The sequence below is a fragment of the Convolutriloba macropyga genome, chromosome 14 (genome assembly GCF_964194025.1).
Source record: "Convolutriloba macropyga chromosome 14, txConMacr16.3, whole genome shotgun sequence".
Taxonomy (NCBI): Eukaryota; Metazoa; Xenacoelomorpha; order Acoela; family Convolutidae; genus Convolutriloba; species Convolutriloba macropyga.
The window spans coordinates 16,850,955-16,872,156 of NC_134481.1; the positions used below are offsets into that span (position 1 = coordinate 16,850,955).

The 21,202-nt window shown below is 36.5% G+C and overlaps 2 protein-coding genes across 5 annotated transcripts in view; both read right to left on the reverse strand.

Moving 5' to 3' along the window:
• Positions 1–21,202, reverse strand: part of LOC142353237 (glycine receptor subunit alpha-2-like) — a 391,226-nt gene that overhangs the window by 215,541 nt on the left and 154,483 nt on the right. The gene's annotated exons all lie outside the window — the stretch shown is intronic.
• Positions 1–21,202, reverse strand: part of LOC142353236 (host cell factor-like) — a 51,690-nt gene that overhangs the window by 13,149 nt on the left and 17,339 nt on the right. For both annotated transcript variants that reach the window (XM_075405467.1, XM_075405466.1), the window contains exons 3-11: positions 17,013–17,220; positions 16,280–16,488; positions 15,658–15,852; positions 10,464–10,609; positions 9,885–10,176; positions 9,411–9,463; positions 7,602–7,667; positions 6,679–6,834; positions 6,199–6,426 (exon numbers count right to left, since the gene is read on the reverse strand). In XM_075405467.1, the coding sequence (XP_075261582.1) occupies positions 6,199–6,426; positions 6,679–6,834; positions 7,602–7,667; positions 9,411–9,463; positions 9,885–10,176; positions 10,464–10,609; positions 15,658–15,852; positions 16,280–16,488; positions 17,013–17,220 (1,553 nt within the window). The remainder of the gene's footprint in view (positions 1–6,198; positions 6,427–6,678; positions 6,835–7,601; positions 7,668–9,410; positions 9,464–9,884; positions 10,177–10,463; positions 10,610–15,657; positions 15,853–16,279; positions 16,489–17,012; positions 17,221–21,202) is intronic.

Below are 21,202 nucleotides of genomic sequence, written 5' to 3' on the forward strand. Positions count from 1 at the left end.
CTTACTGGTTCTCTTACAGGCTTAGACATTATTTACGCTATTTAACAGTCCCAATATAGATAACATAGCCGGCAGATTGCCGGAATAGCTGCGAAACAATAGACCTGCGTGCCATATAATAGAGATAGAAACAGATACAGATCTAAATTGAAAAAAAAATCGACGCCGTTCAAAAAACTAGGCTAAAAAACATTCAGCGATAAATTAAACATACCCGGCAGATTGCCGGAAAATAGCCGCCGTTGATTCCAATAAGCATGATTGGGATTGAAAGAATAGAAGATAATGAAAAAAAAAGATTTTTGTACAAAAACAATTTTGATGGCAACAAGTCCGATTTATTTTTGATGGCATTTCGTAGATGAACATAACGTACTTCTGTTTCTTAGAGAGAGGCTACAGGGGCTACTATCAATACCAATAAGCATTGGAGATGGTAACTAAGACTTATAGGAACGACGTTCAAATAGCGGGCATCTAAAATTGGGCTTTATGGGTTTATCCCGTTTCTACTTCTGACTTCAATTTTTTATATTGACTCTGTTCATTTTGAAGTGCTTTGCTGAGCAACTGATGTTCAAAATCACTTTTAGCAGAATGAGAGAAGAGAGAAACTAGCCTAGAGAAGTCAAAAAGATATCAAGCAAAATGTTGAAAAAGCGGCAAAATGAGGCAAAGCGAAACATTTTTTGTTCGACGAAGTAAAAAAAAATAGGAGCGGTATAATAGCCGGCTGAGATGAGGGCGGCTATAGTAATAAATCTTGTTAAAATTCATTCCACAGAAGTCTCTTATTAGGGACCTTTACTACACATGAGTTCCTTTGACCTTAAACAAACTCAATTTAAACTTAAGTTTTAAAGTGCAAAAGTCATTTTATTGAGTGACGTAAGTCACGTATGATCAAAATCTAATCACGCAAATAACCTAAAAACTTTCGCTAAAGCGAGTGAGAAATGACGTCACGCGCGCAAATGCCGTTAGTGAGAGGAAGAAGTCATTCAGAAAATTTGACTTTTTCAGCTTTGCGTGTGAACAAATGTAAAACGAAAAAAGAGCGTCAGACGACGAAACAAAAAAAAACCAAGAGCACCGCAATATAGCTACGCTCAGCTTACAGCTTCGCAGCTATAATAACACTTAGATATGACACTAATTAATTTCAAATGATCTGTTGGTTTATGAGCTTTGCTCTTTTTATAGTTTTTATTGTTGTCGCATCAATTTGTCTCATTAATGACAGGTCTCAATGGCTCTCAAATAAGGCAATATTTGAGCTAATTAAAAATTTGATCGCTTTATTTTTATAGATACTTCCTTCTCATGTGATATTTTAGTGAATTTCTTCATATTGCATATCTGATGTCCTTTTACTTGATCTCTCATTTGTCATCAACACCGATGGCTTCTTTTGATTGAAGTCCCGTAGTGCAAACTTTTAGCTTGTTATTCATTTTAACAACTGACAAACTATTTTTCTAAAAAAATGTTAAATAAGGCATTGTTTGATTTGATTTTTCATTGGTATAGTCTTTGTTTACTATCAGGTACCCGTTCTTATCATGAAGCTGATAGATAGGTAATTAGTTTGTTCAATTTGGAGTGTTTCAGGGCTTTTCAATTTGACTCTCTCTCAGTTGTTAATTCATTTTTACTTTTCTTGTTTTCCACAAGTTACCACTTTCACAATAGACATACCTCACTAATTATTTCAACAGGCTCACATTTAGAAATCAGTGAGCTAATTCAATCCAATTCGTGCCGGCAAAATCAAAGAACTGGAATAAACCAATGAATTCTGCGGGCTAAGTCTTATTGTTTAAAGACACAGAGCATTACGTTATCGATGATATTTTCCGATCAAAAAAGACGCTCTACCAATACTCCTCTTCGAGTCGTAAAACGACAGAGCACCTATACTATTCAATTCTTGCATTGTAACAGAAAACCATAAAGCATCATCGACTCTTAAAAAGACGCCCCACCAAAAATCCTCTTCGAGTGGTAAAAAACAGAAAACCATAAAGACGTTTCGAGTCTTTACAACAAGATAACCAATATCCCTATTCGAGTGGTAAAAAGCCAATAAGGCCAATAATAGTCTCAGCTATCGCTTTGCGGCCAAAACAGCTAGAACAAATAATTTGAATCACGGAAAACCATGAATCATATAAAGATTTGAAGAGGAATACAAAAGCTGTATGGCAAAATGCTAAGGAGCTCAAAATTGAGTCTTAAAGTGTATTATTTGTTTCAGATGGTCAAAAATTATTCTAAACGTACTATGACTAGCCTAGAAATCGTAGACAAACACCTATATCACAAAAAATTGGAGTTTAAACAAAAAACTGCTTTGAAGATGCCGCATGTGGTAAAAAAAACTTCGCTCGCTAAGCGAATATTTTTTATACCTACTTTTGTTGCTCTCTCTCAAAATATGGCATGAACATTTGGCCACTCTCTCTTTCTCTCTCTCTCTCTCCTCTCCGGCAATTTGACCTAATCACTTTTTTCAAGCATTTCATTTCCTGTTTTAAATACTCGAACAAAAATACGGATCAAAAAAAGACGCTCCACCAATACTCTTCGGGTCGTATAAAGACAAAGCACCAATACAATCCAATTCCTGGATTGTAACAGAAAACCATAAGGCCTCTTCTAGACTTATTGTTTTTCTCTCCACCAATATTCCTCTTCGAGTGGTAAAAAAACAAACCGATAAAGACTGTTCGACTCTTACCAACAAGAAAACCAATACCCCTCTTCAAGTGGTAAAAAAAACCCAGAAGGCCAATAATTGCCTCAGCTATCTCTTTGCGGATATTAATAAACACAGAATGCCGAAAAATAGCCGCTTGTCGCATTTCATGAATTGAAACAACTAAAGAATTAACATAGACAGATTGACCACCAGTCCTTTAATAGACCACTAGAAATTTCGTTAGATTTGGACTGTCATTTTTTATGACACATACGCTCTATAAGAAAAAACCTTACTGGAGCTTCTTCAAAACTGATACTCGAAAACAAAAACTCAAGACTCTAATACTCAAGAATTAGGGTATATACCTTTGGCACTTCTTAGATGCACACTACTGATCTTTAACTAGTAAATCTTCACAAAATTTAAGTTCATTAAGTGATTTCAGAAGTTATTTTTTTGAGTGAGGTAAGTCACGCAATTGACCTTACAGCAGAACAAATGACGTCACGCACACAAATTTTAACTGCCAAGCAGTAGAAGTCACTGAAATTAAAAAAGTCAATTTCAAGAAGTCAGGTCGCAAGAAACATCGATGCACACGACGAATTAAAAAACATAGCAGGACAGACAAAAATTTTCATTGACTAAACAAAAAAACTAGACCTAGAACGGACTATGTGTGCATTGGGAAAACCATTTCTAAAAAAAAACAAATAAAAAAAAACAGAAAATAAATGTCAAAATGCCGCATAAGAACAAAAAACCAGTAGCGAGAAACGGAAATTAGAATCAACAAAAAACTAGGCCTGGAACGAACTATGAATGATTTGGGAAAACCATTTAGAAAAAAAATCCGACCCAAAAAATCGAAAAAACAGTAAAAGTCAAAGTGCCGCATGTGAACAAAAAACCACTAGCAAGAAAGCGAATTTTTGTTCAAACACCGTTTTCTCACTCCACTTTAAAATTAGAGCGAAAAATTTCACTCCGCAGAACCACTTGCTTTTCGCTCCATCTGCTGTTTCGGCGTGATCAAAATCACCACTCCAATTTGACTTCACAAATCATGAAAATGTGTGAGCAGATCTTAAAGAAAGACAGCGCCCCAATACAATTCAAATTCTTCAAATTGTAAACATAGCTGGCAGATTGTCAGAAAATAGCCGCAATAGATTCGTAGATCGGCAGTCCAAAAAAAACAGTAAAAAAGAGAGACCAAAAAATTCGTCTTTTCACTGAAGGCTGATCTGTTATATTTTGATTAAAAATCTGTATAAGTTATTTAGCTGATCTCAAATAACCTTCATTTAGAGTGACACACACCCATTTGACCTAATCTCTTTGAATTAAAGTAAATAAAAGTCAATTTCAAAGTGAGGAAGTCATTTTTGAGAGTGAGGTAAGTCAAGAGTGACCAAAAATTTAATCACGCAAATGAACAAAAAATCTCGCTCCACTAAGAGCGAAAAATGACGTCGCACATGCGATTCTGTTGAAATTGCATGAACGAATGAACAAAAAAGTGGCTATGACGTCATATGGTCGAAACAAAAATCATGACGACGAAATAAAAAAAACATAGCCGGAAGAATTCCGGAAGCGACTCGAAGCACCAAAACTTCACAAAAAGCTGAAGCCATTACCTTTTGTATTAAACCATTAACTCATTACCTCCGCGGGTCTGATCTAAAAATCGGTGAAATTTTAACCACTCACCAAGAGAAAGAAAATGCAGCAAAATTTTATTAATGAAAACGTTTGGTTACGTTAAAAAAGTCTGAAATATTTAGGATGGTCAAAAAAATGATAGCCTGACAAAGCTGACAGGGCCATCAATTGCCCTCAGATAATTAATGATTCTAATCTCAAAAAGATCGCGAAAGCAAACGGCATATAAAAACTTTTCAAAAAAGACAGGAAAGTCAAAATTATTCAAATAAGAGTGCTCAAACTTAAGACTCAGAGAACCACTACCATTAGATTTCTAATCACGGCAATTAAGAAAAAAATAATACATGATTCTTCCTTGTTGTATATATGCTAGATAACATGATTTCATACTAATTCAAAAATTAAATTAATCATAGAAAAACAAAAGCAACAGAATGATATTCAAAGGCAAACAATCGTTTAAAAACAATACCAAGCCCGGAATAAAACTGCAATGAATAGTAATAAGTCGAAATGTTGGAAAAGACTTTCTAGCAAACTCCCAGTACTGCCTTATTTTGAATTAAATCAATTGCAAACCGAAGAAACCAAGATCTAAGAAAAAGCTGAAATCATTCAATTTTTTAACAACTGAAAAAAATCAATATAACGAAAACAAAAGTAGGTGCCAGGACAAAACTAGAATGATACAAACGATAATGTGAAGAATATGGACACAATGTTAGGAACACCGTAACAAAAAGACCAATTCTTGATTTTCGAAAGTTAAAAATCAAATTTAAAAAAATCAAGAAAAACGAGTACATTTCATTGATCAGCATTCGAGACATAGAAAAGACAACGAGTCATTCGAGACAAAAATCCAGCTTGCTGAACAGAATAAAACAAGAAAAAGCAGAATTCAGACATACGAAACAATGAAACTTTTTGCAAAAAAGTGGTCGAAAAATGTTTAAGACTGCATTTATGAAAAAAAATATCTGTTTTTTCAAAACTTAACACCAAAAAATGATTGAATTTTTATTGAAACGAAATTAAAGTCCCTCATGTTCCCCAAAATAGTATTTCTAGTAATTAAAAGCAAAATACAAACAAAAAACTGAAAAAAATTGCACAAAAACTACGAAAATCGGATTAGCAAATGTACAATTTTATGAAACAAAATTACATCGAGGTAGAAAGAGGCATTGAGTATATTAACTGATTTTTGACAAAAAACAGCTAAACGATCCAAAAATGAAGAATTTAATAGAAAAAAAGCCAAAAATTAACTAAAAAATCAAGAAAAATGTGCCACTTTCGCATTTGAAACGCAATTTCAGGCTATGCAAAATACTGTGCTAACAATTTCCGGGGTTTACATTTCAACATAGCATCGATTAAAAATTATTTCTACAAAAAAACCAAATTACAAGCAAAAAAACTAGGCCACTTGAAGGAAAAAACGGCTAAAAACGGTTATCTATATGTGCCATTCAGTCAAAAACTACTTTTCAATGTCAAAAAGTCATTCACTAAACGCAGCGCATGATCAAAAAACTTCTCTCGCTCAGAAAAAATTAGTTCACACTGCAATTTTTCTCGCTTTCGCTTTTAGGTCAAAACATCGTCTGAACGAATAGTACTTCCGGTAAAAAAAAAACCTTAAGAAAACCAATACTCCTCTTCGAGTCGTAAAAACCAAGAGAAGGCCAATAATAGGCCCAGCTATCGCTGTGCGGCAATTAAAAAAACACTTGTCCCCAATAATAGACGCTTTCGCTTCGCGGGAAAAATCTTACAATTCATTTTGAAAATTTGAAGCATAGTAATTGGTTACTCACTTTGATCTGATTTCCCTGGAGCAAGACTGGGTTTTTGTTAAGTCCTCCAACTGACCCGACAGCAGTACCTAGAGGCCTCACAGCTCTAATGACAGTTGGACCTCCTGGCACCCCCTGAGTAACTGACCCGACCCCGGATGCTGCCCTAACTACAGTTGAACCCGCTGCCACACCTGTACCACTCTTGATTACTTTGATCACGGTCCCGGGTGGAAGCGAGCCACGGCCCTGAAAAGCTTTTACTTGTTTTTTTCAGGTATAATCAAGATTACTACCTTTATTGAGAACATTCGAAATAAAACCTGAATTGAAAAAGGTCATTAATAAGATGAGCTAGTCTACGCTTAATAATACGAAATAAACAGCCCAGGTTTTGAAATTTTTCTTTTGATATGTGGTAAACAAAATCGACTGCAAAAAACTCGAGAACTTGCATCTACATTGATATAATCTGCATCTAAGCAAATGAGACTATGTTACCTTAAGTTGACTGGCGAGCACTGGCTGCTTATTGCCAGACAAGGTGACAATCTGAGGTGCAGCCTTCACCACTCCCGGCTGTGAAGATGCCACCAACTGCACTGGCTTCCCAACCACCTTTGGCTGTTGTGGCTGCTGCTGTTGTTGAGTAACAGCCTACGAAACATATCTCTTTCATATCGAAACCCGAGAAAATTTGCGCCAATGTTCCATATAAGGCAAATCATTTATTGTTCTCAGTAGTTTGGAGCTAAATTGTTCCCTCAAAACATCGTAAAAGGTCTGCATTGGAACATATTGATTCACACCCCAGAAAATCACGTACCCACAAGAACGTGTGAACCTAATAACTGGAAACCAAAAGGAATCCACAGAGAAAAAGGTAGTCATTTTCAGGGTACACTACAGAGCAATACACTATATATAAGTGAGTAGTATATATATGTGTAATACTAACAATACGGGGGGGGGGGGGGGGGGGACATTTCGATATTTCACTCGAATACATACCATACATATATAATTCCCTATAATTGCTACTTTATTTAAACAATTGATACTGAAGAAACATGGATTCTATATCTAGCTTACTTTGCAATTGAAAAATTTTCGGACAGGTATTTGTCATAAATAGACCACCTTGTCTATTGATTAGCTTAATCTTTCTATGATTATTCGATAACGCCTCTACACAAACATGGCGCTCAAAATCCCTGGTGACCGAAAAAACTTTAAAACTACAATTTAAAAACCAGAAATATAAGAATCTTAGAGTCACTTTTCGACGCAAAAACAATCGGTGGCTATTCAGAATCTAACACGAAGACTAAACTAGACCGCAATTTGTCATTCCTCGATGGCCTTTCATGCAACTCTGGAATCAGAGCGACTCGAACATTTAACGCAAGAAGAACAATAAATACCTGAGAGGTGACGACCGGTTTGATCATGGTCACTGGCTTCGGCTGTACAATGGGCATCATGTTCACCTAAATATAAAAAACCAAAATTCCAGAATATACCCGGCAGATTGCCGGAAAATAGCCGCCGTTGATTCCAATAAGCATGACTGGGATTGAAATAACAGAAGATATTGAAAAAAAAAGATTTTCGTACAAAAACATTTTTTAAGTCCGATTTAATTTGATGGCATTTCGTAGTTGAACATACTTCTGTTTCTTAGAGAGAGGCTACAGGGGCTACTATCAATAACAATAAGCATTAGAGAGAGGTAACTAATACTTATAGGACCGACGTTCAAATAGCGGGCATCTAAAATTGGGCTTCATGGGTTTATCCCGTTTCTATTTCTGACTTCAAATTTTTATACTGACTCTGTTCATTTTGAATTGCTTTGCTGAGCAACTGATGTTCAAAATCACTTTTAGCAGAATGAGAGAAGAGAGAAACTAGCCTAGAGAAGTCAAAAAGATTTCACGCAAAATGTTGAAAAGGCGGCAAAATGAGGTAAAGCGAAACATTTTTTTATTCGACGAAGTAAAAAAACATAGCAGGACAAGTCCTGACGTACAATTCAAAGAATTTTCATTGACTAAACAGAAAAACTAGACCTAGAAGGGACTATGAGTGAATTGAGAAAACCATTTTAAAAAAATCAGATCGAGAAAAATAAAAAAATTGAGAAAAATAAAAAAATCAATGTCAAAATGCCGCATGTGAACAAAATAAACCACTAGCGAGAAATAAAAATTTAATTCAAACAAAAAAACTAGACCTAGAATGAGCTGTGAATGGATTGGGAAAACCGTTTAGAAAAAAATCCGATCCAAATAATCGAAATAACAGTAAAAATCAGAGTGAAATTGCCGCATGTGAACAAAAAACCACTACCGAGAAACCGAAATTTTGTTCAAACACCATTTTCGCACTCTACTTTAAAATTAGAGCGAAAAAAATTCACGCCGCAAAACCACTCGCTTTTTCGCTCCATTTCCTGTTTCGGCGTGACCAAAATCACTACTCCGATTTGACTTCAAAAATCATGAAAATGTGTCAACAGATCTTAAAAAAAAAGACAGCGCCCCAATACAATTCAAATTCTTTGAATTGTAAAAAAAATAGGAGCGCTATAATAGCCGGCTGAGAAGATGAGGGCGGCTATTAATTAATACTAGTGCTGTTTTTGTTCTGACAGACCTTTGCAATCTCGCATTCTACCTATTATGCGGTATAAATTCGTTGTTTTCATTTTGCTTCAAATTCAATTGCCGCTTAAAAATTAGTCGATCTTTTCCGTTCGCGCTCCCCAGACGCACGTGCCATATTTTTACATAATGATTAACTATGTAACGGCACGTGCTCTGTAACTGGGGGGAGGATAACATACTGGGGGAACAAGCGGAAAAGACACAATTAGTCTTCTGATCTAATATATTACCCTGTAGTTTATCAAAAATTTCGGTCCTACATGACTGAAATCACCAATCCAATTCTACTATCATGAAAATAAAGTTAAAATACTTTCTAGAGTATAAGACTAAATGTGTCTTTCCCATATATATTCCTCCATCATACCATAAAGGGGGCTATATTTTCGTGAGGGATGTGTAAGTTCCTACTAATTATTAAGGACACAAAGCTGACGAGACAAGTTAATGCAAATTTCGGTTTCTCGAATAATCTGTGAAGATCATTACGCTGAATGAAAAATTTGTCTTTGACAGTGTAACATAGCTTCAATTAGGTTATTCTTTCCTCGAATAAGCACTAACTTGTGGCGGCTGAGAACGCGCAGCTCCTGATGAAGGCGAAACATTCTCCCCATCTAAACAAGAGTCAATTTGAACAAGCTACACCAAATGGTTTCGTTTCATAGTCACGCCAATTGGTATCAAGTTAAATCTTTACGAAAACCAGTATAAGATATAAAATCAACTCTCAATGTGTTAAAATGTCACATTTAACTTGAGCCTGTTCTGTCACTATATCACTTTTTCCCTGTCAAACTAAGAGTTGTAAATAAATCGCTTCTAACGTGGTCCATTAAAACCCACCCCTCCCCCCACCCATCACAAAAAGTACTTTTACATTGGTAGATATTAACTTTAATGGCTATTCCACGTGTTATCCATTGAAAAATGTTTTTCATACACCATTATATGCGAAAACAAGTATTTAGTTCACGGGAGGGGGGTTTCTTGAATTATAAACAAAAGTAATTAAATTGTAAGTGAAAAAATAGTAACCATTAGAGTATAGCGCTGACAGTGCCACCCTCTGTTTACTACTCAAACGTGCATCCTCCATAACAGGTGATCCAAACTGCTGTTGGGGTCCTTGCGGAGTCCCAATCTGGGCACTCTGAGCTCCAACGGGAGTCGGTGGCTCGTACTTCTGGATCTGAAGGATATACGCGTCTGCTGTTGGCACGGCACTCCAGCTGATTTCGAGGCTGGTTGTACTGGCTCTGACCAAGTGCACTTTTCCAGGAGCAGCTGGTCGGTCGGTTTCCAAATACCACAGATCTTTGCAACACACCTGAAGTAAATTGGTCATTTTCAGGTCTATTTCTCAAAGTATTTCAAAAGACCAATAAAACTGTGTTTCTAGCATGAAAGATTGCGCGTCCCGGCACCGCAACAAACTGACTATTTCACAGAATTCTCAAAGGAACAATGTTTAGAGTATCATAGTCTATTGAAGATCTGTTCCGCATTTCATGTCGCCGATGTTACGTCGCTAAATGTAAAATATCAATGAATTCCTGACATTAATCTGAACGATGACCGCAATCAAATAGCAAATGTACGTGGTACGACAGGTACCTGGTTGTTCCAAGCCTTCCTGTATCCATCTCTGCCACTCCAAACATACAGTCGGCTGTTCACACCTACCGCACAATGCCCTGCCCTGGCTCTAGGCACTGCATCCTCTACACTCTCCAAAGACAAACTCTCCCATCGCATAGATCCTAATAATAAATGAGTCAATATAAGGATTTCGCTTTCAACTGTTTTAACACCTTCAATTCTTCGAAGTTTATGATAAATAAAGATTTGAATAGTTGGCACGTCCCGGTCAACATCACCAGTTCACTATATCATGTTAGACAAAAACCCCAAACAAACAAATTGAGCGATGATTTGATTAGCCCTATCAGTTTGACAGTAAAAAAAGAGTGCTAATTGGATTATACACACAAAAAGTTATAAACGCCGAAAGGCTTTTTTTGCAGAGACAACTTAATAGTCATCATCCTTGCCCATTTATAGAGCATTTTAAAATTCCGAACATCATGCTGAAAAAACTTAACGTAGTTTCATAACGTCGTGGATACCAAAACGCGATCGGACGAAAAATAATATTAAAAAAGGCGTACTTAGGCCCTCATAAACGCCCTGTCATCAATTGCTAGGGTTGCTTTATTCTCAGGTCTTGATAAAACCGCAATTTTCACTACATTCCAAATAAGACGGCTCGCGCAACACTGCGTAGCACAGAATGTTCCAACATACGTCTAAAGGTGGTCAAAAGTTTCGCCTGCAACTGAAGCATTTTCCGTGCAACTTTTTATTTTTAAAGAACAATTCGCAATCCTCATTTTGATAACATACCCGGCAGATTGCCGGAAAATAGCCGCCGTTGATTCCAATAAGCATGATTGGGGATTGAAAGAATAGATATTGAAATAAAAAAGATTTTTGTACAAAAACATTTTTTAAGTCCGATTTATTTTGGTGGCTGTAACGTCCTAAAGTACGTTTTATATAGTAATCGATATATCTTTTCCCCAATTTTACTGATCGCCTTATTTAGTGCTATATTTGCTATAATCTCAAGGCCATATATAGACTTCATTTTTCTGCCTTATTAAGATGAGAAAATGTATATTTACTTTATTAACATCCTGTAAACTTTCTCAAGTATATTTGTCTTAAAAACCATTTAACTATCTTTTGTTATTTGATTTACCCATAATAGAGGAATGTGACAATGCTAGCCTGTATTTATATTTACAATGTAAACTTTACTATGTTCATCTTATTTGCCCGGCACGTGCCAGCACGCGCCAGAAGTTCTATTTATCTTGAGTTAACCTTGATGTATTTGTATAAGTGATTACTCAAATGTAAATACCGCCCTCAGGTCTTAAAAAGTATTAATCTAAGCGACACAACCAAGATTGTCAAGTTGAAAATCAGTAGACAAGTAATTCAGTCTTAGATCGGAATCTTTTTCTCTAGTGACAAAACTTATAGCTGTCGGCCCTGCTCCGAAGCAACATTGAAACCACTGAGGCCCTGAACAATTAGTTATGCGAAAGTAACAATTTAAGCGACAAAAGCTAAGCTACTAAGTAGTAAATTAAATTAGCGAGAAACATTACTTCAACAAATTTAACATAATAATATAACCCGACAAAGGTATATTACAATGGCATTTCGTAGTTGAACATACTTCTGTTTCTTAGAGAGAGGCTAAAGGGGCTACAATCAATACCAATAAGCATTAGAGAGAGGTAACTGATACTTATAGGAACGACGTTCAAATAGCGGGCATCTAAAATTTGGCTTTATGGGTTTATCCCGTTTCTATTTCTGACTTCAATTTTTATACTGACTCTGTTCATTTTGAATTGCTTTGCTGAGCAACTGATGTTCAAAATCACTTAGCAGAATGAGAGAAGAGAGAAACTAGCCTAGAGAAGTCAAAAAGATTTCACGCAATGTTGAAAAAGCGGCAAAATGAGGTAAAGCGAAACATTTGTTCGACGAAGTAAAAAAAACATAGCAACACAAGTCCTGACGTACAATTCAAAGAATTTTTTTCATTGACTAAACAGAAAACTAGACCTGGAAAGGACTATGAATGGACTGGGAAAGCCATTCAGAAAAAAAATCCGATCCAATAAAAATCTATAAAAAACAGTAAAAATCAACGTGAAATTGCCGCATGTGAACAAAAAACCACTAGCGAGAAAGCGAATTTTTGTTCAAGCAGCGTTTGCTCACTCTACTTTAAATTTGGAGCGCAAAAATTTCACGCCGCAAAACCACTCGCTTTTTCGCTCCACTTCCTGTTTCGGCGTGACCAAAATCACCACTCCAATTTCACTTCAAAAATCATAAAAATGTGTGAACAGATCTTAAAAAAAGACAGCGCCCCAATACAATTCAAATTCTTTGAATTGTAAAAAACAAGAGCGCTATTATAGCCGGCTGAGAAGATGAGGGCGGCTATTAATAATTTTACCAACTGAAAAAACACAGATGGCAGATTGCCAGAAAATAGCCGCAATAGCTTCGTAGATCTACAGTCTCAAAAAAAAACAAAAGACAGACCAAAAAATAGTCTTTTCATTGACGGCTGAGAATAATATATTTTGATTCAGAATCAGTATAAGTTATTGCTGCCTCTATTAGCTGCTCTCAAATAACCTTCATTTAGAGTGACAGACATTCACTTGACCTTACCTCAGTGAACCAAAGTAAATAAAAGTCAATTTTAAAGTGAGGAAATCATTTTTGAGAGTGAGGTAAGTCACGTCTCACCAAAAATTTAATCACGCGAATGAACAAAAAAACCTCGCTCCACAAAGAGCAAAAAATGACCTCACACGCGCACTTCAGTTGAAATTGCATGAACGAATGAACAAAAAGCAGATTTGAACTGGTTGTGACGTCATATGGTCGTAACAAAAATCTTGAAGAAAAAACCAAGAGAAGGCCAATAATAGCCCCAGCTATCGCTGTGCGGCTATTTAAAAACCAATTGCGTTAGGTTTTACAATATAAAGATTACGACAGAAAGTTCAAGTTAAAAAACGCAAGTTGAAAATTTTAATTTAACGAAAAAATGGATTCAATTAATATGTCAAGTTGTCAGTATTAAGCAAGAAGTTAATTCCAAGTTTTTTTATTTCAGCTGTTCCATTTTCAATGAAATCTGAATTTTGTACAATTTAAAGCATATCAAACAGATTATTTATTCTTCTCAACGTTGGTTGGTTCAATTCTATGAATATTTCACGTTTCAGTTCAATTTCACATCAATTGGAGAAAGTACATTTTGAAGTAAAACAAATTATCAGTTGAGAAGAATCGAGCAGCGAAAAACGGAACTTTCTCTTTGTTTTTTTCGCAAATTATTTTTGATGTTGTTACAAAGTTACCATAGGTGCTAAATTCAACTAACAGTCAAATTGAACTCCTAATTACATGTAAGGTATGGTTTTGAGAATGATTTTGCGGTAATAAAGAAAATTTAACTTCATTAATTTTTCTAAATTGGAGTGATCACTTTCGAAAGACTCCTACAATACTTCCGTTAAATTGGATATGAGGAAAGCAAAATTTGTAATCAATATGAGAGCAACCCGACAGCGCAAAGACTAAAGCGCATGTAAGTCTATGACAAAAATGGTAGAAAAATTTTTTTCTTTCAAGTGGTAATGTTTGTTCTTGTCGTATTTTTGAATTAACCTTATAGAACAAACAGTGCCTTCTTCACATGTTTTAGCTAACTTAAAAAAGCAGTCAAGTGTAAGCAAATTCAGAGCTTAAATTAGCATATCAGTTGAAACACCGAAATGCCAATAGAAAAAAAATTAAAAAGACAGCTTTTAAATTTTTTCTGAACTTGTATTGTGCGAACACGTATCCGATATTGTGCGAACTCGGTGATTTTTCTATTAAATCAGTTCTCAAATGTACTATGCGTTTTGAAATTACGCAAGTGACCTAATTTGAGGGAAGGGGTGGGTCAACCTCTAAGGACCGCTGTTCACACCATAAGTATAAGCCTCCAAATAGTTTCTGTGAATCGCATACTTGGAGACTAGTGAGCTGGAAGGCTCTAAGAGCACTTAATGCCCGCTACCCGTTTTTGAGGACCAGAAGTCAAATTGGTCAGACTAAAAATCGGTCAAGCGAAAAATTGCACAAAAATGCGACCGGACTAATATAATTGCTTCAAACTTCGTTCGAGAGCAATTAAAAAATATATAAAGAACAAATTCTGCCTCCGTAGAATCAATTACCCCACAAAAAAGAGCCCCTAAACTGAACAAAACAGCTTATTCATAAGGTCAGAAAAATCAGCAAAAAGATTAATGAAGTTTTCCAATATGATCTTTCCCTCGTTCTCTAGGAAAATTGTTTCCTATAGCCTTCGCGTAAACCAGGAAATCAGTTTTTACACTACGTTTCGGGCTTGTAAAGCCTCAGATAACAACTAAAAGTTACTGTATTTTCAAAATAAAAGTCTAAGTTTTCAAAAAATGAAACTAAACATTTTTCCTTTTATAAAAACTTAACCTTTTTGGTTAAATTTTTGGATTTCCAGGTATTATTACAAACGGACAAAATAGCGACCAGAATCGGCGAAATGATTGGGCTACAATCCAAAAAATGTAAATACGCTTAACGTTTAACAAGCGCAGCGTATGAACACAAAGTTTCTCTTTCATCAAAAATTTGCTGACAACGACTGCTTCATTCGCTTTTGGTCAAAATGCCGACCAACAAAAAGTACTTCCGGTAAAAAAGAACATTAAAAACTAACACTCCCCTCGGGCTGTAAAAAAAGAGTGGCACAAAACAGCTGCATTTTGTGGCTACGCAGGGCTGAAAACTCGTTTCTTTTAGGACAAGCTAACTCCAGATAGAGCACAATTATGCCGACGGGTTTGCAACTATGATTGATAGCGAATTAGATTATACAAATCAAGTCGAGGAAAGGACTGTAGCTTATATTAAATCGGTAATACGGAGAAATTACATTTAAAATTACCAGGAGCACTCGAATAACTGCTACAAAATCTGCCTAAAAAATTAATAGCGCGCTAAATTTATTGCCTAAAAAATTATTGTCATTGCTGTAAATAAGCTCAAAAAATTTCGTATTGAAAAGAGCGCTCCAAAAAGCAGACACTGATGCAGTTTCTTCCGTGCGTTTGCGCACTGAAAGATGCAGAATTTCGCCAACACCTAGAAGCAAAAACGGACTTCTGGCACTTACGCATGTGGAGTCTAGCCAGACTGTTGGTGCATTTCCATTCTTTCTCCTGCTGTGAGGGATCTTTGTGCTCATCCACGTAGAGAGGCACCCACCCTCCAAACACATACATGAAGTCTCCAATCATAGTGGCAGAATGCAGACTTCTAGGCCACGGACACACACCCTCCGTGTTAGGACGACTCCACACGTAATTGTCTGAAATTGTCACAATCAAAAACACCTCTATCACATTTCGTCGTAGTCGCTTTCTCAGTGTTACAGAAATCGTTTGGGGGTACAAACGTTTTTTTCATGGGGGTGGGGCGTAGGGTTGGGAGGGCTGGACGAAAGCGGGTTACAAATCGCCAGGTGGAGGGTAGACGGGGGGTGTGTTGGCGGGAGTGAGAGGGGGTGACTGCAAGCGAAAAATCGCAATAAAAAAGACCACGGGACTAATATAATTGCAATGCATCGTACGCATCAAAATGTTCTACCTCTCTTCCCTAGCCAATACCAGCACTCGAGTTTCTATTAAGGATGTTGTGCTCCATGCGCAAACGAACAGTGAACATTAAAAGATGAATGACACACAAGCGGAAAAAAACCAAGTCGAGTTGGATTGAACGGAATTATATATGCTCACCTATATCAAGAACCCACAAGTCGCCCAGTCTGACTCCACTCATACCCCCGTAGATGATGAGTTTGCTACTGTTACCCTCTTCGTCATAGTGGATGACTCCAGAGTGAGATTCTCTGGCCGGGGGTGGCTGTCCGGTCACGTAGGGCAACTCCCACGACGACGCGCCAGAATTGGGCCTCAGTTCCAACACGTACAGATCGTTCAGATACCTAGCAACATGCAAGCATTCAGTTCAGTTCAATCTCCTATGCTATTTTGAATGTTAAAACTTATAGTGGATACCTTATTGTAAATTTAATTCGCAATGTTACTTCGCAAAAGATGGAGGAAACTAATAGTTACTGTTGTTTACATTACGCCTACCGGTTGAAAATATTACTTGTTCGTAAAGCAAGTGATCAAAGAGACAGACAAAATTCGAAGCATCTCTGCTTAGCTTTTGTTTCTAAAACCTCGTGCGGGTTCTAAACTTTGATATGTTCTAAACTTTGATATGTAAACATGGTTAACTTCCAAACTTTATAAATTTCTTTTTATCTCTTTATAAATTTATTCTCCAACATTTACACATCATTAAGTTTATTTGTACCGAAAGGTGTTCTCAGACCAATTATGTGAGACCAAGCATGCTAATCTTTCTCATGTCCTCGTGCATTTGTTAACAGGTGATTTATTTTTGGTATATTCAAAATACGCTTAGATTCAAATTCATCAAACTGAACAGACAGTGTACCTGGGAATGTTGTTCTTCGGATCTTCACTCTCATTGGATAGACCTCCAAAGAGGAAGCACTTTTGGTTGTGAATATTGAAACTGTGGCCCAGTCGGGCACAGGGGGGAGGGGCATTTCTGGGTGGTCTGGGCTTCAACCGTTTCCATTCCCATCTGCTGGCCTGCAGCTCGTATATATCGTTCGAGTATTTTCCAAATTCAACCATGCCTAAACCAGTACAAAATTTTAAAAAAAACGACTCTAAAGAAAACTTAACTTGGTCAATTAATTTCTGGTTCAGCGACAAAATACATGTAGAAAAACCCTGTTTGATCAAACGGACTTAGCTTCTCAACTTTTCAGCAACCTGACTATTTTGAAAGACATTTAAAAGACTGTTACAATAACATCGTCTCTCCCGTTCAATTATTTGAATTTTTGGCCAAATAATTTCGCTTGTGATAGTTTTGGCTCGGGAGTATTCAACGTATTCAAGTAACCCATCGTGCCTTCAAAAAAACCGAAAGTGGATTGATCTACCCGGTCGCAAATTTAGTATAACAGAACTTTCGCAAAAGTAACTTCGTGTGTCTATGACTGTTTCCCCTTCCCTCTTACCTCTAAGTCGATTTTGGATCTAAAATATTTTGGTATATTTTAAATGAAATTCTGAAATTTTGAAAATTTAATTTCAATACTTGCCGGCTTCATCTGGTTACTAACATTAAAAACTTTTCAGTCAATCCTAGCTTCATTTCATGGGTGCAACCGACCAAAATAGTTGTAAAATTATTTGACTGTCCATTCCTCAAATCTGTTTTTACTTAAACAGCAGCAGGAACTTCATAATTTCACGAATTTTTATTCTATTAAAACAAATAACTTCGGCATAACTTTATTTTTCAAATCCGCCAGCTTCTTCATTTCGACAGAGTTACTGTTAAAATTTGATGGCACGGGTTTCCTGTGCTTGTCCAAAAATTAGGAAACCGTAAAACGCGTTTCTCAAACGCCCTGAAATATAAGCTTTGCAGTAGAGCCGGGTCATCGTCATTGAAGTGAAAACAAGTTTTTGCTAAATTTATGATCAACTGATGATGAAACGACAAAATCCAGTTTGCCACTCCGAAGCTCCATGAAACCTCAATTTACAAAAAGTTCATCCCCTGAAAGGGTACCAGGTCAACTTGGGGCGAGGTCAACTATAAACAAATTTGCTTTGATATAAAGATTTACCGCTAAAAATTGAAAACCCAAAACTACATAAACTCGAATACAAATAGATCAGGAAATATACATTGGTACCACCAATGTTCTGAACTAAATTTAAACATTTTTCCGGTTTAAAAATTCGACTCCAAATGTGAATTTCACTGATAAGTTCTTCGCTCTCTTTCCAAATCGAAAGCGAGAACTATCACTCAACTCTTATTTAATCTTATCGAAGCTGCAATATCTAAGAGGTAGCACATTTCAAAACTTCGAAACAACCCTTTTACACAAAATTGACGACAGCAACCTTAAAAAAAATATATTTACAAAGAACTAGAAGGGCGATCTGCAGGATCTTTTCCGTTACCTTCGTTAACTTTCCTTTGCTTACTTTTTCCGAAAAGACCTTTTCCGTTACTTCCAGTGCGATTACCAGGGGTCCTGAATATGGCCTGTTTCATTATTAGTGCACAATTTATTTAGTAACATTGAGCAGAGAAATCTAAGTTTTATTAAGGTTCGTGAATATGTAGAGTTGCGACAAATTCACAATAGCCATTACTTATCATGATCAAATTCTGAAAGCTTGATAATTTCACGAATTTTTATTCTATTAAAATAAATTTTGCCTCCCCATTATCGGCAGAACTTATTTTCGAATTCTCAAGCTTTTTATTTCGAGTGATAATGTTGCATTTTGATGGCATGTATTTTCGGTGTTTGCCACAAAAATTAGGAAATCGAAATACGTGTTTCTTTCCCAAATGGACTGAAATTTCAGTTTGGCTGTATAGCCAGATCGTCGTCACTGGTCTGAAAACAGACATATATTGAGAGTTCTTGCTAAGTTAATGATCAACTGATGATGAAACGACAAAATCCAGTTTGTTAATCCCAAGCACCATAAAACCTCACATTAGAAAAATTCCATCCCCTAAAAAGGTACCAGGTCAACTTGTGGCGGCAGGTAAACTAAATACAAATTTGCTTTGACATAAAGATTTACCGCTAAAAATTGAAAACACGAAATTACTTGACCGGGAACTTTACTTTGGTACTATCATTTTTCTTCTCCCGAACAAAGTTAAAAGATTACAATATTAAAATGAAACGTTAAGTATTTCTTGAGAATTAGAACTAATAAAAAGTTCAGTGAGTCCTTGATCTGAGTATTCGCACATCTTTTTTTCAGCCTGACCACATTTTGCGCCAATAGTTTCTTAGTATCCCCAACTGTATCGGCCCTCCTGGCCACGACGGTGGCATAACCCGCGACCTCGATTGAGCTTGTTGATCTCCGATGATTGTTTTTTGTTCCTGCGTCAAGTGTCGCAGAGCCCACCTCATCTTCTGTTGCCCTGGCATATCGAAGTCCAGAAGATGATAAAGGAACACTAGGCTAAATGGTGATTCTCGCACTTCCATCTTCGTTTGTGTTGCCACTTCTCTTGTTGCCCGCGCACCCACTGTTGCTGTGGTGCTCCGTGCATCCTAATCGTCACTATCAACTAGAGGTTGCGGTTGAGTTGCTGATTGAAGTCACCAGTCCAGTGCCTGCCCTGAGTTTCAGCAAATCCAATGCATGGTAGCTCCTATAGTTGCCTTTTCACGCTCTCCACATAGAGCCCCCTCTAGGAAGACCCAATGCGCAAATCGACCCAATTCTTGATTCGTTTATGTCGGGTTTTGATGCAGGTAAAATTCGATTACTTAGGCCTACAAGATAATTACATCAGAGACATCAAAACAGACTTCACTAACAAAAAAATGAAAGGAAACTCTAAAAATTAGAAAATTCAAGAGTCATATATATATATATATATATATATATATATATATATATATATATATATATATATATATACCCCGGAAAAGAAAAACATAGCCGGCAGATTGCCGGAAAATAGCCGCGCTAGACGCTTGTGGCGTTACATGAATTGAAACAACTATAGAAATAAAATAGACAGATCGACAACCAGTCCTTTAGTAGACCACTAGACTTTTTGGGTTAGCTTCGGACTGTCATTTTTATGAGACACATAAGCTCTATAAGGAGAAAGCCCAAATAGGGCTTTTCAAAATTAGGATCTTTTCCGTTTGTGTCCCCTCAGCTTAGTGGGCGCATATTATTTGCATCCCCCAGATGCACGTGCAATATATGGGGGGGGGGGCACAAACGGAAAAGATACCAAAATTAATATTTCAAATCAAAATCTCAACACTCTAATATTCAAGAATTAGGGCATATGTTTGGCACTACTTAGATGCACACTATTGACCTTTAATAAGTAAATGTTCATAAAATTTAAAGTTTCATAAGTGAGCTCAGAAGTCATTTTTTGAGTGAGGTAAGTCATTGAAAAAGTCAATTCCAAGAAGTCACGGTAAGACGAAACAAAAATCTGTTAGACGAAGTAAAAAAAACATAGCAGGACAAGTCCTGACGTACAATTCAAAGAATTTTCATTGACTAAACAATAAACGACTTATAACGGACTATGAGTGAATTGGAAAAACCATTTCTAAAAAAAATCACATAAAAAAATTTAAAAAAAACAAAAAATCGGTGTCAAAATGCCGCATGTGAACAAAACACTAGCGAGAAAAAAAATGATTCACACAAAAAACTAGGCCTAGAATGAACCATTAATGAATTGGGAAAACCATTTAGAAAAAACCCGATCCAAAGAAATCGAAACAGTAAAAATCAAAGTGAAATTGCCGCATGTGAACAAAAAAGCACTAGCGAGAAAGCGAATTTTTGTTCCAACACCATTTTCTCACTCTACTTTAAAATTAGAGCGAAAAAATTTCACGCCGCAAAACCACTCGCTTTTTCGCTCCACTTCCTGTTTCGGCGTGACCAAAATCACTACTCGAATTTGACTTCAAAAATCATGAAAATGTGTGAACAGATCTTAAAAAAGACAGCGCCCCAATACAATTCAAATTCTTTGAATCGTAAAAAAATTAGGAGCGCTATAATACCCGCCTAGAA